Source organism: Pocillopora damicornis, chromosome 2, assembly GCF_964200805.1.
Source record: "Pocillopora damicornis chromosome 2, jaPocDami1.2, whole genome shotgun sequence".
Taxonomy (NCBI): Eukaryota; Metazoa; Cnidaria; class Anthozoa; order Scleractinia; family Pocilloporidae; genus Pocillopora; species Pocillopora damicornis.
In genome coordinates this window covers 15506476-15519974 of record NC_142671.1, presented here as the reverse complement: position 1 = coordinate 15519974, position 13499 = coordinate 15506476, and the positions used below count along the sequence as shown (strand labels likewise).

The 13499-nt window shown below is 37.3% G+C and overlaps 2 protein-coding genes across 4 annotated transcripts in view; both read right to left on the bottom strand.

Annotated features, from left to right (window-relative positions):
• Positions 1-2969, bottom strand: part of LOC113677229 (centrosomal protein of 290 kDa) — a 32509-nt gene extending 29540 nt beyond the window's left edge. The window contains exons 1-7 of one of the 2 annotated variants that reach the window (XM_089196598.1): positions 2734-2969; positions 2553-2636; positions 2078-2135; positions 1568-1623; positions 1230-1295; positions 641-706; positions 424-477 (exon numbers count right to left, since the gene is read on the bottom strand). In XM_089196598.1, coding sequence (XP_089052724.1) covers positions 424-477; positions 641-706; positions 1230-1295; positions 1568-1623; positions 2078-2135; positions 2553-2636; positions 2734-2832 — 483 coding nt within the window. In that variant the 5' untranslated portion in view covers positions 2833-2969. Of the gene's footprint in view, positions 1-423; positions 478-640; positions 707-1229; positions 1296-1567; positions 1624-2077; positions 2136-2552; positions 2637-2733 lie in introns of those variants that run through there. The other variant, XM_089196597.1, reaches the window with a different exon arrangement.
• Positions 2970-5229: 2260 nt separating this feature from the next.
• On the bottom strand, positions 5230-13281 carry LOC113677239 (telomere repeats-binding bouquet formation protein 1). 2 transcript variants are annotated; one of them, XM_089196588.1, is made up of 13 exons: positions 13218-13281; positions 12924-13072; positions 12407-12535; positions 11859-11984; positions 11042-11102; positions 10220-10365; positions 9613-9738; positions 8981-9133; positions 8308-8463; positions 7531-7658; positions 6756-6816; positions 6237-6325; positions 5230-5887 (listed from the first exon to the last, which is right to left on the bottom strand). In XM_089196588.1, exons 2-13 carry the CDS (start codon positions 13060-13062, stop codon positions 5444-5446), a joined length of 1758 nt encoding a protein of 585 aa, XP_089052714.1. In that variant the 5' UTR covers positions 13063-13072; positions 13218-13281; the 3' UTR covers positions 5230-5443. The 2 variants fall into 2 exon arrangements, with proteins under 2 accessions (XP_089052714.1, XP_089052715.1); XM_089196589.1 differs by having other exon boundaries at positions 7588-7658.
• Positions 13282-13499: the final 218 nt, after the last annotated feature.

The following is a 13499-nucleotide window of genomic DNA, read 5'->3' as shown; positions in this document are numbered from 1 at the left end:
CAGCTCAAACTAGGAGCAAGATGATTTGCCAGCCTAGCTACAGACATCACATAGGTGATAAATAATGTATGTAAAAAAAATATAATTCTGAAGCAAGTCATTCCCACTGCACTTGCTGACTGTGTGCTTAATAATAGGAAAACCCTTACAGCAAAAACTGGGAACATGTTTTGTAATCAGATGCAGTTGCAAATAAGTATATCACTTGCAATATCCATAGGAAATTATAATTTTAGATTCTCTGTCAGTGCTGCTGACAGTTAAGTTGGGCTGAATGCAGGAATTAAACATTTTGTACACTGATTGCACTGACTGTACTTTACCAATAACATCTACCATAGATAGCAGAGTTGGCTTGGGTGGTTAAATACAATGTCTTGAATGTTACAGTTCATAGCATAAGCTTAACATAAACATTCTCACATCTCTTTTTAAGCTCTTGTTTTCTCTTTCAGCTTCATCTAGCCTAGCAGCCATCTAAACAGAGCACAAAAAGGAGAGAAATACAAGAAGGAAAAAACATCATTAGAACCTTTCAATTCCCACATTACTCTAGAGGTGCAAGTTCAACTGTTTAGGATGTGACTAAAACTAATTCAGTGAGTTAATTATACAACATAAATCTCATAAATTTGCTTACTTGATCACTTTTGTTTTTCTCTTGGAAGTAGGCTTCCACTTTTTCATTGAGTTCCTGTTCCAAAGCCTGCATGTAATGACAGGATATTATTATTTCCAAGGCAAGTTAGTATAAAGAAGTCAGAGGGTTTTTTTTATTTTGACCTTGATTGCACATGTAAGGTATATCTTCTCAATAATGACATCCAACATCCTCCCTGTGCATGTGGATGGACATTTGTTTTCTTTGATGACATCTCTGATGATGGAAAATGTGGCCTCAGTAGCTATTATAATTGTGGTTGGGAATTTTGAAGACTATGTATGAAGTAGATGGAAAAAAATTGTTATCAGTAACTTATGCCAGAAGTAAGTGCATTTGATCATTCAATTACAATGCAGGATTGTCCATTTGTACAAACTAGAAATTACCAACTTAAGTTCAGGGGATTGAAGTTTGACTAACACAAACTTCAAAAGTGTGGGAATGTTGAAGTTTCTAATCCACAGGCACATGAGGGTTTGATAAAGGTACATGTTCATTTCTCATCATACCAATATAATTATTAATTCTTGTTAAAATTATTCTTAGTGACTGTATATATTATTACCCTTTCCCTGTTTTCAATCTTCTCAATTTCTCTGATTAATTCATCTCCACCAACACCATCATATTTCTATCAAGCAAACAAAATTTACAAGAGATTTCTTGATGAAATTAGGATGTCATTTAAAATACAGTATCAACTAATTCACTAAATCTACATGTACATATAATCATACAAGCAATGTGGACACAGCCTTTATCAGTTTGCTTTTAGATGACATCATGTTTGAATTTAGCAGAGAGATAGCCCTTCTGATTGCATAACAAACCACTATCATGACACCATACAAAATCATTTTTCAAGATGAAAAGAAAGATTAAATCTTTTGAAAAGAACCTTACCCTGTATTGTTGGATCTCTCTCTTTAGATGTTCAATTTCTTCCAATAACTCTTGCTCTATTAGGAGAGAATTATTTTAAGTTGTTCAATAGTGGAGGCCCTGTCTATGATCACATACCCAAGCTGTGTAAAGGTAAATATTGTTTACTAATATAAGAGAGAGATTTTAGAAATTACACTAAGTCATGTATTTTCAATTGGTAACTTTAATTAGCTCCAAACAGTTCTAGATTAACTATGCTTATCTCCATTGCGTTAGTTTATGACTGTCTTCTATCTGATACTGCTGATTCTACTAACAGGGTCAATTAGCAGACATCAAGCATTAAAAAAAAAACTTGTTACACTCTACGGATGAACCCTGAAATGCTCTAATCCAATAATTGCATGCAATACTGTTAGCAGACCATCCAAAGCGGCTGACAATAAAAAAAATCAATAACTGTTAGCCATGAGAAAATTAACTGAACAACTTCCCTCAAATCTATTGAGCTAATAGTATCATACTAACCTTGATCTCCAGCTTTTTCAATTTCTTCAGCAGCCAGCTGTGCTTGCAATGATTTAACCTACATCGATATATGTAAGAATGAAGATTATTATTCCTTCATTTCTACCATCTGGCTTCTCATTCATTTTATTATCAGCCCTACATTTTCCATCTATGTATGATAAAAATTTGTTTGACCCTTTGTTTTGTTTCTTTTTGTTTTATTTATGGTGTTAAAACCACTACATTCTTTAAAAGTTAATTTCTTCATTCTAAAATATAAAAAAAATACCTGTGCCTATCAAATGATACTGTAGACTGAGACAATTTATATGTTTGACACTCCTGTACCCAACCAAGATTGACTAATCCTGCCTCTTGCACTAACTCTGGAGTTGCCTCTAGCTACAGTTCTCCCTGACTATCTGATCCTAAAAACATGTTTGAAATAATAAAAAGGACAAGCAAACCAGATAAATTAAATCTTAAAATTTACCTTCATAACAGTCTTAGTAACCTCAAAAAGTTTTATCATCTTGTTTACATCTTCAGCTTCTGTTGAGTCTGGATTAACTGAGCCCTTAAAGCGTAGAAAACAAATATAGATTTAACATTTTCCTAAAGTGCGTAACCCTGGTATGAAATAGGTAGTAAAGATGGAAATCTGTTTAGTTTACCATCTCCAAGACGCCGTACATCTCATCGGCTGCATCCAGGTCTTCTCTAAGCTCCTCTACATTGGCACCCATAATTCTTCCCCAGTCTAAAGGCGGCATTTTACCTCCTTAGGTTCTTCACTATTTGTATATAAAGTAATTTGACAGAAATCAGAGGATTATATATTTATCGCTCTTTAAGTTGTTTTCTTTTTTTGTTATTGTAATCTTCGCGCGCCGCCATTTTTGAATCTTCTAAACATTTATGAAGGGTTGGATATAAACAAAGTTTCTATTGGACAGTTGTAAAAAACGACCAATGAAAGTAGAGTTTAGTTAAAAAAAAATCGGTATCGTGAGGACTTGTGGGTATTAAGGAACATTTATTTTGTATTACATGAAGGGGTATAAGTTTCTCAAGACTTTGATTATTTAGTTGGTATTTTTCACCTAATTCAATAGGCATATTTTGTGTTTCTTTCAGCGGCCACAAAAAGAGTATTTTCCTCAAGTAAAATGCTATCCTTCTAATTTGAAACGGTGTTTTAATCGTTCGATTTTTTCGGCAACTTCTTGAAACTGTCTTAGCTTAACAGTCACTATTGCGTTCCATCAAACTGAGAAGCAACTTCAGTTGCTAAAAACGTTATCTTCCACGGCTACACTTTCCACCTTGTGAGTTTCAGCTCTAAAAATGAAATTCTACTTTTCCGGTGAATAAATTTTTTCGACATCTACGCAGTGTAACTTATGCAAATTTAGGTTGTGTTTTTGAAATGGAACAAAATTGTTCAAAAGAAAAGGTTTAACAAGGTTTTACAAAGGTTTTAACAAAGGTTTTACAATTAATCCGAGCTTTCTTTTTTCCCTGTTAAAAATCCTGGCTACGCCCTTGCGTTATTATATAGAACATTTCAGAACATTAATTTCCTGAAAATAATCCTAAAAGATAACGAAACGAGCTTTAAATCTGCTGCAATTTTACACTGAGTAGCAGATTAAAAGAAAGAGGATTTTCGATCATTAATCATTCGGCCAAAGATAACAACCTCTAAGAGGAATACACACATTGCGCCGCGCAACCTAAGCACGCAAATGTCAGCGTCCACGACGATCCTGAAAATATAGCTGCAGAGCAAGGTGAATGAATTTTTAAGTTCTCTCACAACATTCAAGAACCAAGCGAAGGAGTATGGTTTTATGCTCCTCGGCATCCAATCATCTGTGATAACAAAGAAATCGGTGCCATGGCAAAGACTGATCTGCTCGAACGTCTAAAGGTCGCTCCTTAAAAACTTAAAGACATCCATCTTGAAGACAGGTAATACTGACTTTTGCGACTTTTTATCGAAATGAGCGAAATGGTATGCGAAACGGCTAATGGGCGAAACTGACCTGTAGGCGAAACGACTTGTGAACTGCCCAGTAGGTGAGATGAACTGTTAGCGAGTTTACCTGTATGCGAATTGACTTCTGGGAGAATCGACCTTAGCTGTAGGCGAGGTAGCTTATAATCCATCGGCAGAATTTGATCGACTTCTATCAACCGAAAAGGCGTAGACGATGAAGCTCGTTTCAGTACAAACTGAAATTCTAATCAATACAAGTCGATTCAAGTCAAACTGAAGTCGATTTTATACATCGACAAAGTCGATTGAATACACGCAGAAAGTTGATTTGATACAACTCAAATCATTTCGATAGTTTTGGGGTTTTCAGTTGCCTACGATAAGATAAACTAAGGTACACCTAAGAAGCGCCGGAACCTGGTTAATCTTAAGCAAGTAATTCAAAACGACCAATTAGACTTTGGCAAACTGAGCTAGGACGTTGGCGAAACGACCCATAAGGATGCTAGCGAAACGACCGGTTACCACATGTTTACCCCCGGTATTTCGTCAGGTTTCCCTGCAGTTTGCTAATACCTCTCCCCTTAGCCAATCTGTGTCAGTGGTGGCGATCGGCGTATATCGTCAAGCACTATAAGCGTATAAAATCGCCGATATCTGGTGCGCCCAACTGAAAATTGCGCCCGATTCAAGTGTATCAGAAACTTAACGATTTAGAATGACGAAGCCGAAACAACACACGGAAACCATGGCGATAGTACAAACAGATTTGACAAAAAAATATCGATTTTTTTCGGAAAAATATTGGGAATTTCTGTAAGGGGCTATGATTACAGACAGTCGTCTAATGGGGGTGCATTCCACTGCTTAACTCTTGAAAAAATGCCGAAAGCTGACCGCAGAGTAGTTAAAACTCATTTAAAAATTCTGTAGTACCACTTTTTAATCAAATTCCAATTATCCGTTAGTAAGTAGAGCGCTAGGCGCAAAAACAACTTCACAAATTACATTGGCAAAGGAAGTACTCTTCTCAACTTTCCAAAACGTACGCAACGTACGTACCCTTTTAGCAATATCGCTACCACAGTTCTTTTTGCTTTTTCCGGGTGCGAGGAGGGACATAGGTCTTTCTGCAAGTATTAATTCCCATAATAGATGGACGTGATCCTTCACTAAAAAGACTATTTATTGTTTCCCAGCCTAAAAAGTTAATCGTGTACGATTCATTACAGACGAGATGAAATAGTGTAGTATGGAAGTGAGTGGTTACAGTAGACAAGAATATAGATAACTAAATAGAAAAATCAAACAAGCTCTTTGTAGGGCTCAAATAGTTCTAAGCAAAGGAATAGACATGCATGGATGAGTGGAATCGGCACTAGCTACTTTTGCTTTTGTAAGTCACTGATTATCCGTCGCAAACAACGATCTAATCCGCGGTGATACGAGCAACGATTGGAACACCGTCTTAATGTTTTCAAAAAGTTCCTGCTGTTCAGGACAGTTTCACACGCTTCACACTTTTCCAAATGTCTACTTGGGCTGGATGTTCCCGGAGTAACAAAAGTCTGATCTGGTTTAGTTTTCATTGCCATCTCTGGGTGTTTCATTCTCCACTGAGTAGTTTTTGACCTTGCGAAAGGTTTCAACACCTTGGTGGATTTCACAGAACGTCTCTTTCTAGGTGTACTCGTCCTATGTCTTCGAAAATTTTCTTGTGACACTTCATCAGAGGGTCTATCATCTCCAATGTCGGTTTCGTATTGTCCAGCTGTAGTACGGGAAGAGGTTTGCGTTTGAGCATCCTTTGTAGGGCTCACTACAACCTATAACACGAAGAAGTTTTTCTTAAAATTTAGCGAGACTTGGCCCTTCGATCTGCTTCTTCTTTCCAGCCACTCAGTCCCCTTAAGATAATAGACAGGGCAAGTCAAAATTTGATAAAGGGGCTGAGTTTCTAAAGAACTGTGGTGCTGCGTCGGTGGGAGTGTATAACAGAGTAATTCAGTGTTATCAAATGAGTTGAAAACGTAAATTGGCCACAATAAAGAGTTTAATGGCTGACGTTTCGAGCGTTAGCCCTTCGTCAATCGCTCTCACGAAGGGCTAACGCTCGAAACGTCAGCCTTTTAATTCATTACGGTGGCCAATTAACGTTTTCAAGTCAAAATTTACCTGGGTAAAGTGGTTTTCTAAAGTACTTTCAAAAGAGCACTGCTCTCCTACTTCTTTCGTTTCCACACGAGAAAGTGGCTTTTGTTCACCTGCCATTAAAAAATTATAGAATTTAACCATACTCAATAACTTGCTGGGCCAGACCGAAACAAAAAAAGAAAACAAAGCACTTCACAAAATCTGCGTATTATGTTACTCTATGCAATCCAGAAGTAATTCACAAGTCTTGAACCGGATTAAATCTTTAAAGACAGTGTATGAGTCAAGAAATATCTGAAAGGGACTACATCGTGCGGAGACATGCGATAACACTACTGCGTGCCTAACCACGATGAACAACCACAAGCTTTGTCAAATTTTACATCTGATCTTTCTTAATTCAAAGAATAGAATCACCAATTCATCAAAGCATCGCCATCCTATTGTAGAAGGCTTTTAACTTGTTAACCTAAAATCAAAAGTTTTGTATGTCAAATACTGGCTGTGTTAACACTTCAAGATGGGAATTCGCAAAAATACCTTTTGATTTTCCAGTGATACAATGAAGAATGAAAATCGCAACCCTTCTAAATTCTTCAGACTAGAAATAATAATAATAATAATAACAATAAAACAAACAACTTGTAAGAGATAGTGGCGGATGATTCTTTTCAGGGTCCTCTATACAACTTTGGAGGCCTAAAAATATCGTGTATCGTAACCATTTCGGGTGACAAGTGAACTGTTCGAATTGGCAATCCAGTAGGGCGAGATAAGCCTATTGAACCCTATCTTGTCCGCAGGCAATTTCCCGGGTTGTTTGCTTTCACTCAGACGAAAAAGGTGCAGTTGTAGAAATAGCTTTTCCCATAGAGACTTGAGTCCAGTATCAAAAGAGAACCAAATACTTAAATGAGATATACAAAATAGCTGTCAACAAAGCCTTCGAAAAGTCTCAACGCCGAAAACGAGTGTCCATGAGTCTTTCCAAGTCTACCTCAAAGTCATGTTCATGGTCTCTGAACATTTGGCTTATCAATCAGATCACGCGCGTCCCTCGTGAATAAAAAAAACGTACCAAGAGAGGGAAGGGAAGAGAAAATAGAAGTTTGAAGTATTGCATTCAAGAAACTAGAGGAAATTTAAACATGGGCTCTTGACTGGCTCACATACTTCTAAACTTCGGGGCAACTTTTGTCTATAAAGGAAGAACTCTTCCGCCGGTTTTTACAGATATGGAGCGAGTGCACCTTGAAGGCAGTCTAAACAGTCAGCGAGAGTTTCTTGATAGATGACTGTAATTCTCCAGCCTAACCTTAACACCGTAAATTAAATCCTTTATCGACAAAGCTGTTTGTTGCTGCTCAGGTACCTGTTCTTTGGTCAGGAGCTCAATCAAAGCCTCTACACCTCCTCCGTCTCTCAATAGCTGTTGATTCCGCTCTGAAAGGTAGATGAACAATTACAAGCACTTTCCTTCAGTGATTTTCGTTTACTCCAACCTAAACATATAGTGGGTCCTAATGCTTGTTTCCTGTGTTCAAACTTCTTGTGTAAGAGCATGTTTAAGGAGCAGGGATGCAGCAAATGAAGCGCATGCCACATGTTAGTTGACTTTTTTATTGGTTCTCCTCTTTACTCCGAAGGTTTTCTCTCGGATTTCTTAGTTCTCATCCCTTCCCAATTAAAATTTACACGCGATAACTTAAATCTAAATACGGCCTAGAAACAGTGAACCAGACGAGCCTCCACGGGGATGTCCACAGCTTTATCAATTTTTTTTTTGATTTATGTAAAAATTTCAATTGCGAGTCGAAAATTATGTGTGATTGCTTCTGCATTACTTCACTCAATGATCGGTTAAAAAAAACTCGCTTCCCTTTTTTAACCAATCGGATTTAAACGATAAACCGATCGCACCTTTGTGATTGGCATTTTCCCCGGCGCTTCTCAGGTAGTTTGCTTGTTTTCACGTTGAGTTCTTACTAGCTCCTTTTGATATTTCCTTCATTACGATAAACTGTTGTGATTACATACCACACCCAATCTAAATATGCTTCAATAATGTGTAACTGAATTCTTAATTTCTTACCACTCTGATCAATGCAGATGGACAGTGCTAATATGCACTTAGTTTTGAACTGCTTAGCAGCCGCATCATCAACGCGAGTAGCTTGACTTATGACGGCGAAACACTTCAACAGCAGAGTCACAAGACCAAGGTCTGCTGCACTATCCTGACAGATCACTGAAACGGTTGTAAACAGGCTAGAGATGGATGAAAATGAACTACACCATAGCATCAGGAACAGGTCATAGAGTTTTCGAAGATGATCGTTTACTATTTCGCCGTTACTAATTATCACATTTGATGTAAGCTCTTTACAAGGCGTACGTGGGTGTCTGGATTTGCAAGTGTGTAAAGCTGAGATCGTGTAAGCGTGTGCACATTTTAACATGCGTGCAAGTTTGTTCGAGCGCTCGCATACGATAAGTGTAGGAGCGCAAATGAATATTTTCCCTTATGCGAAAAACCAAGAGCAGTTGCACATATCTGCTTTTTCTCATATGAACATGTAAAGCTGTGCGTATTTGCTTATCTTTGTGTCTGGGTGCCTATGCGTGTGTGTGCTTGGGGGCGTTTACGTGTATGGGTGTCTGGGATGACGTGGGTCTATTGTTAACCTTACATTAGAACTTCGGTAGTGCATGAGAGACTCCTGTTGCATTCATCAGCACTGTAGAACCAAAGAATATTGGCTCACCGTGTCCTGCTATGATAGATCCTAAAGTGTTGACGACGCGCTCCATAAACAATATGTCTTGTTCAACATGCTCTTTCAGGTCCACAACCTGTTTTAGTCGAATGACCAGAGCACGCAAGCCTCCAAGTAGTCGCACCTTAGATTGACATTCAGCTGGATGAAAAGCAGAGAAAAGTCTGAGATTATTAAAGAAGAAAACAAGTAACGTGTCAGTAAAGTCATCTTCACAGCTCTTGTTTCGGACGTTAAGCAATGCTTCCCGCAAGCGCCGCACAAACTGCAGCCGTCAGGTTAAAAAAAAAAAATTTAGAAAATAAATTTGCAGCTGAGGATGCTACTTTGGCAATCTGTGTTCAGCAGTTATGTAGCAAGCTGTAAATTTTCCATCACAGGAATTAAAGTGAAAGATACCTGCAATATTGTACAAAATGTCACGCTCAGATTCTGTCCCACAATTGTGACAGGACGAAAAACATCTTTCTCCATTTAATTATTTTAGGTTTCCAAATAGATCTTAAAAACAGTTTGGCTTGGAGCCCCAAAAGAGTGTTTAGAAGACAAAACAAAAAGATAAGGGAGGAGTAGTACCACTGCAACTTCATGGCCACAAATTATCAATCCTTAATTCTTACCATTCTCTGAGACAATTGCTGCTAAGAGGCTTATGGTTGGCTGCAGAATTTCATGCTGCTCAGTTACTAAAAGCAATAGGTTTACTATTGCTGGAAACAGCCGACAGCAAAGTCTTTGATTTTGAGCTGAAAAATGGCAATAGAAGAATGATCAGTATACCCACATTCGTATAACAGGGAAAATTTCTTCCTCAGAGATAGAAAACAATCTAAAGTATCATTACTTAAAACAACACTACATTAAAAAATAACATCACTACCAAAACATAAGTGGAGACACACTGGCCTAATAAGCTGAACTCTGGGTCAAGAATTCAGGGTTAGAGATGTAGGCGGCTTATGGACTTTTGTCCTTGAGCAAGACATTACTCTTACCATGCCTCTCTCTACCCAGGAGTAGAAATGGGTACTAGTGAACTGCAAGGGAAAGCTGACAGAATGCAGAGTAACCTGCAATAGAGAAACATCCTTTTCTGGGGGAGTAGTAATACTTCTAGCTGCTTCATGCTACAGAAACCGGGATAAGCTTCATCTAGGTGTGCCAATTGACTCAAGTACAGACTTAACCTCTTTACCTACCCTAACCTAATTCCATTTTAGTACTTACCATTTTGTGGGTTTTGCAGAAGGGAATGCAATGCAACAACCACTGCAGTCCAAAGCTGAAGACAGTTTTTGTCAAGGTTATCAAACCACTTTTTACCACTTTCATCACCAGTAGAGGTTGAAAGGCGATGTATTGGAAGACAGCTCCTATGAAAGCAAGGATAGATTTATTTCTGTAAGAGGTATGTTAATGTTTGAGGTTAATCAAATTACTAAGCATAAGCCATCTTGTCTTATTTGTTTCTCTTTCCTTTGATGATTTCTTCTCTAGGTCTTCAGAGGCTACTGAGATTCAGCACCTTTGGTTAAATTTTTAAAATTCTGCAAAATTATGATTCTTCTATTGGTGAGCAAATGCTTATTGCTTTTACAGGAATATTCACTGCTGTTAAAGAAAAGCATGGAAAATCAGATGTAACTGTCTGGAACCAACTGGAACCATCCCCTGAAGCATCCAAAATTGGTCTTGTTGGACAGAAATGTATGAAATTGAATGGTACTGTTCAAGATTAGACAGAAGTGTCCAAAATTGAACGGAAATGTCCAGACAGAAGTGTCCAAAATTGAACGGAAATGTCCAGACAGAAGTGTCCAAAATCTAACACATATGAAGGAATGAAAAGTTAACACAATTAGTTTTAAAAACCCATATGACAAAATTGCAATTCATTTTAGTTATGAAATTCAATCTCATTGGCTGAGAGAGGGTGTGAGTCTGCTTCACCAATCACAACATGAAATACTGGGTTAAGCCCATGTTTCCACAGACCAGTTTCTATACTCAAGGCAGATTGCTGTAAATGGATATACCTCTGAAACTTACTTGTATAGATCACAAAGACTATGTAAACATTTTGTTTCCCGTGCAAGATTTTGTCCGTTACCTTTATAAAACAAACAAGAAAAGACTAATGACCTCCAAGACTCATTTCATGCTTTCTAGACTAGCAATGAACCAGAGAGAATAAAAATAAAAAAAATAAATGCATTGCTTGAGAAGTACAGCAGGGCTCAAGATTGCTACCAATACAGGTACCAACAACCAAAGGTTCTAGACCCAGTTGTTCAAAGAGTGGATAACACTATCCAACAGATAAATTGCTATCTAGCAAATTAGAGACAACAAACTGTACTGCACTATCCACTGTATAGAAATTCATCCTGTGGATAGCGTTTTCCACCCTTTGAACAATTGGGGCCTGATTTTCCCACAAGGTGAATATATTTTTGAAGCTTTTGAATTAAAAGCTAGTCAAGCCAAGTCCAAAAGTACCTTGTATTATCTTGATTTATATCCATCTCTAGAAAAAAAAGGAAACTTGCATACACAAAGTCTGTTACCTTCAAACTCCTCTATCTTTTAACACACATTCTGTATAGGTGATCATTCTCCCCCCTTTATTTAGGGTGGCCTCAGTATTTAAAGGAGTTACCTCACATATCATATATTCTTGTACACTCAAACTTGTGGTACTTACAGGTACATACAAATGCAGCTTTTAAATTTACAACTTAGACTTTCCTACCAGTTCCATTTTTGCCAATTAGGTGATAAAAGGCAAATAACCATTTTTTTTTTCAATCATGGGTCCTGAGAAAGTAAGGTTAATTTCAACAGCTAGAATAAGAGTTGAACTTACAGTTTTGGGTACAAATTGTCATCACCAGAAAGGCTGAGGTCATTGCAGCCTTTATGTTTTTGGCTTGCAAATTACACCGCAACACGTTAAACACACTTTTATTTGTCAGAACTCTTTGGCAAAAATCTGCAAGTCATTAGAGCATGTTAACCCTAAGCAAATGAATTCAACTTATGGTAACATTTAATTTGCTACATATAGTCACAATAAAGGACAAAATAGCAAAACAAATAAATCAGTCAGTTAAAAGCAAACTAAAAATCTTTTTCATTGGTGGAGCATCCACTTATTGACTCTTTTGTTTACTAATATGAATTGATTTAGCTATCATTATTTAGTAAAATTCAAACTGTGTTAAAATAATGAAGAAACACAAAGCATAACCTCTAGCGATCAAGGCTATATGATTTATGCAAGCAGACAGTTGAGATATATGCATCTATATTTGCAACACAATATCCAAGAGTCATGATTTGACAGTCTTAGCACCACAAATATTATTCAATACATATCATTTTTCAAAATTTTATATTTAATGATTGACTCACCATTTCCTTCTGCAGCCATGGCCAATGTATAAAGAGCTGACTGCACAACAGTGGGACTCGTCATAGTTTTACACAGACTGAGGACGTATTCCATGCCATTTGATGAACACAAATAGTCTTGAGCTCTTTCTAAAGAGATGTAAAGATGTCGTGATTTTTTTATTTAAAAATACCGTCCTTCAATAAAAACAAGAAAAATCGTTGGGAGACACAAACTTATGAACTTTTCTCTCCCAATTTTTTTATTTTTAATTTCTCGTCAAAATCTTCCTTGATTGGTATAAAAATCATGAACTCCTTGTGGTATATACTGATATAAAAAATAATGTTAACAACTATGACCTTAGCTCTTCCCAAACGTTGTCATTTTTAAAGGAAAGGGTATCCACCATTTTAAAAAACTTGTTTTTGACATGGCTCGAGCAAATTACTCTCGGACTCGCAGATCTTTGTAAACTGTAAAGACTATAAAGCATTACGATCTGAAATTCTTTTCAGAAGCAGACGTTAGACTCACTATTCTTCGACAGAATTTCAGCCAGTACTTTCAGAGCCTGTTGTTGTTGAGAGGAATCGTCCTTCTGGTATTCCAGTGACTCCACAAGGAGCTTTACATCTTCAATCTCCTTTTCTGGAGACTGACTACCAGTGTCCATGGTGCTGTAACTAAATTGAACAAATTAGAATAACTCCTTTGACAGGATAATTCGGCAAATAAATGCAAACCTGAATTGCCACAGGTAAAAACATGACCAACAATTAAAAGAGGCAAATGTGATTCAAACAATTAAAAACAATTGTATGTAAAAACCTGTTCAATCATATCAGTGTAAGGAAATCTAAGATGGCTAGTTAGATGGCCTCTCAACTCACTCAAGGCCAGTTTCCCGCGGTCTAACAAAGTTTATGCTAATAACCTGTGACGATTGCGGTGACGTAATGCAAATCTGAGGAAGAACAGATGTCGTGGGAGTGCTGACTTGTACCGGAGGTTAACATTAGAGAGAGAATGGGTCGGAAAGTTTAAAAAGGTACACTTTAACGCTTATATTAGTATTTGACAAATGGTATTGAGTCGGAACTGAAGGTCGAA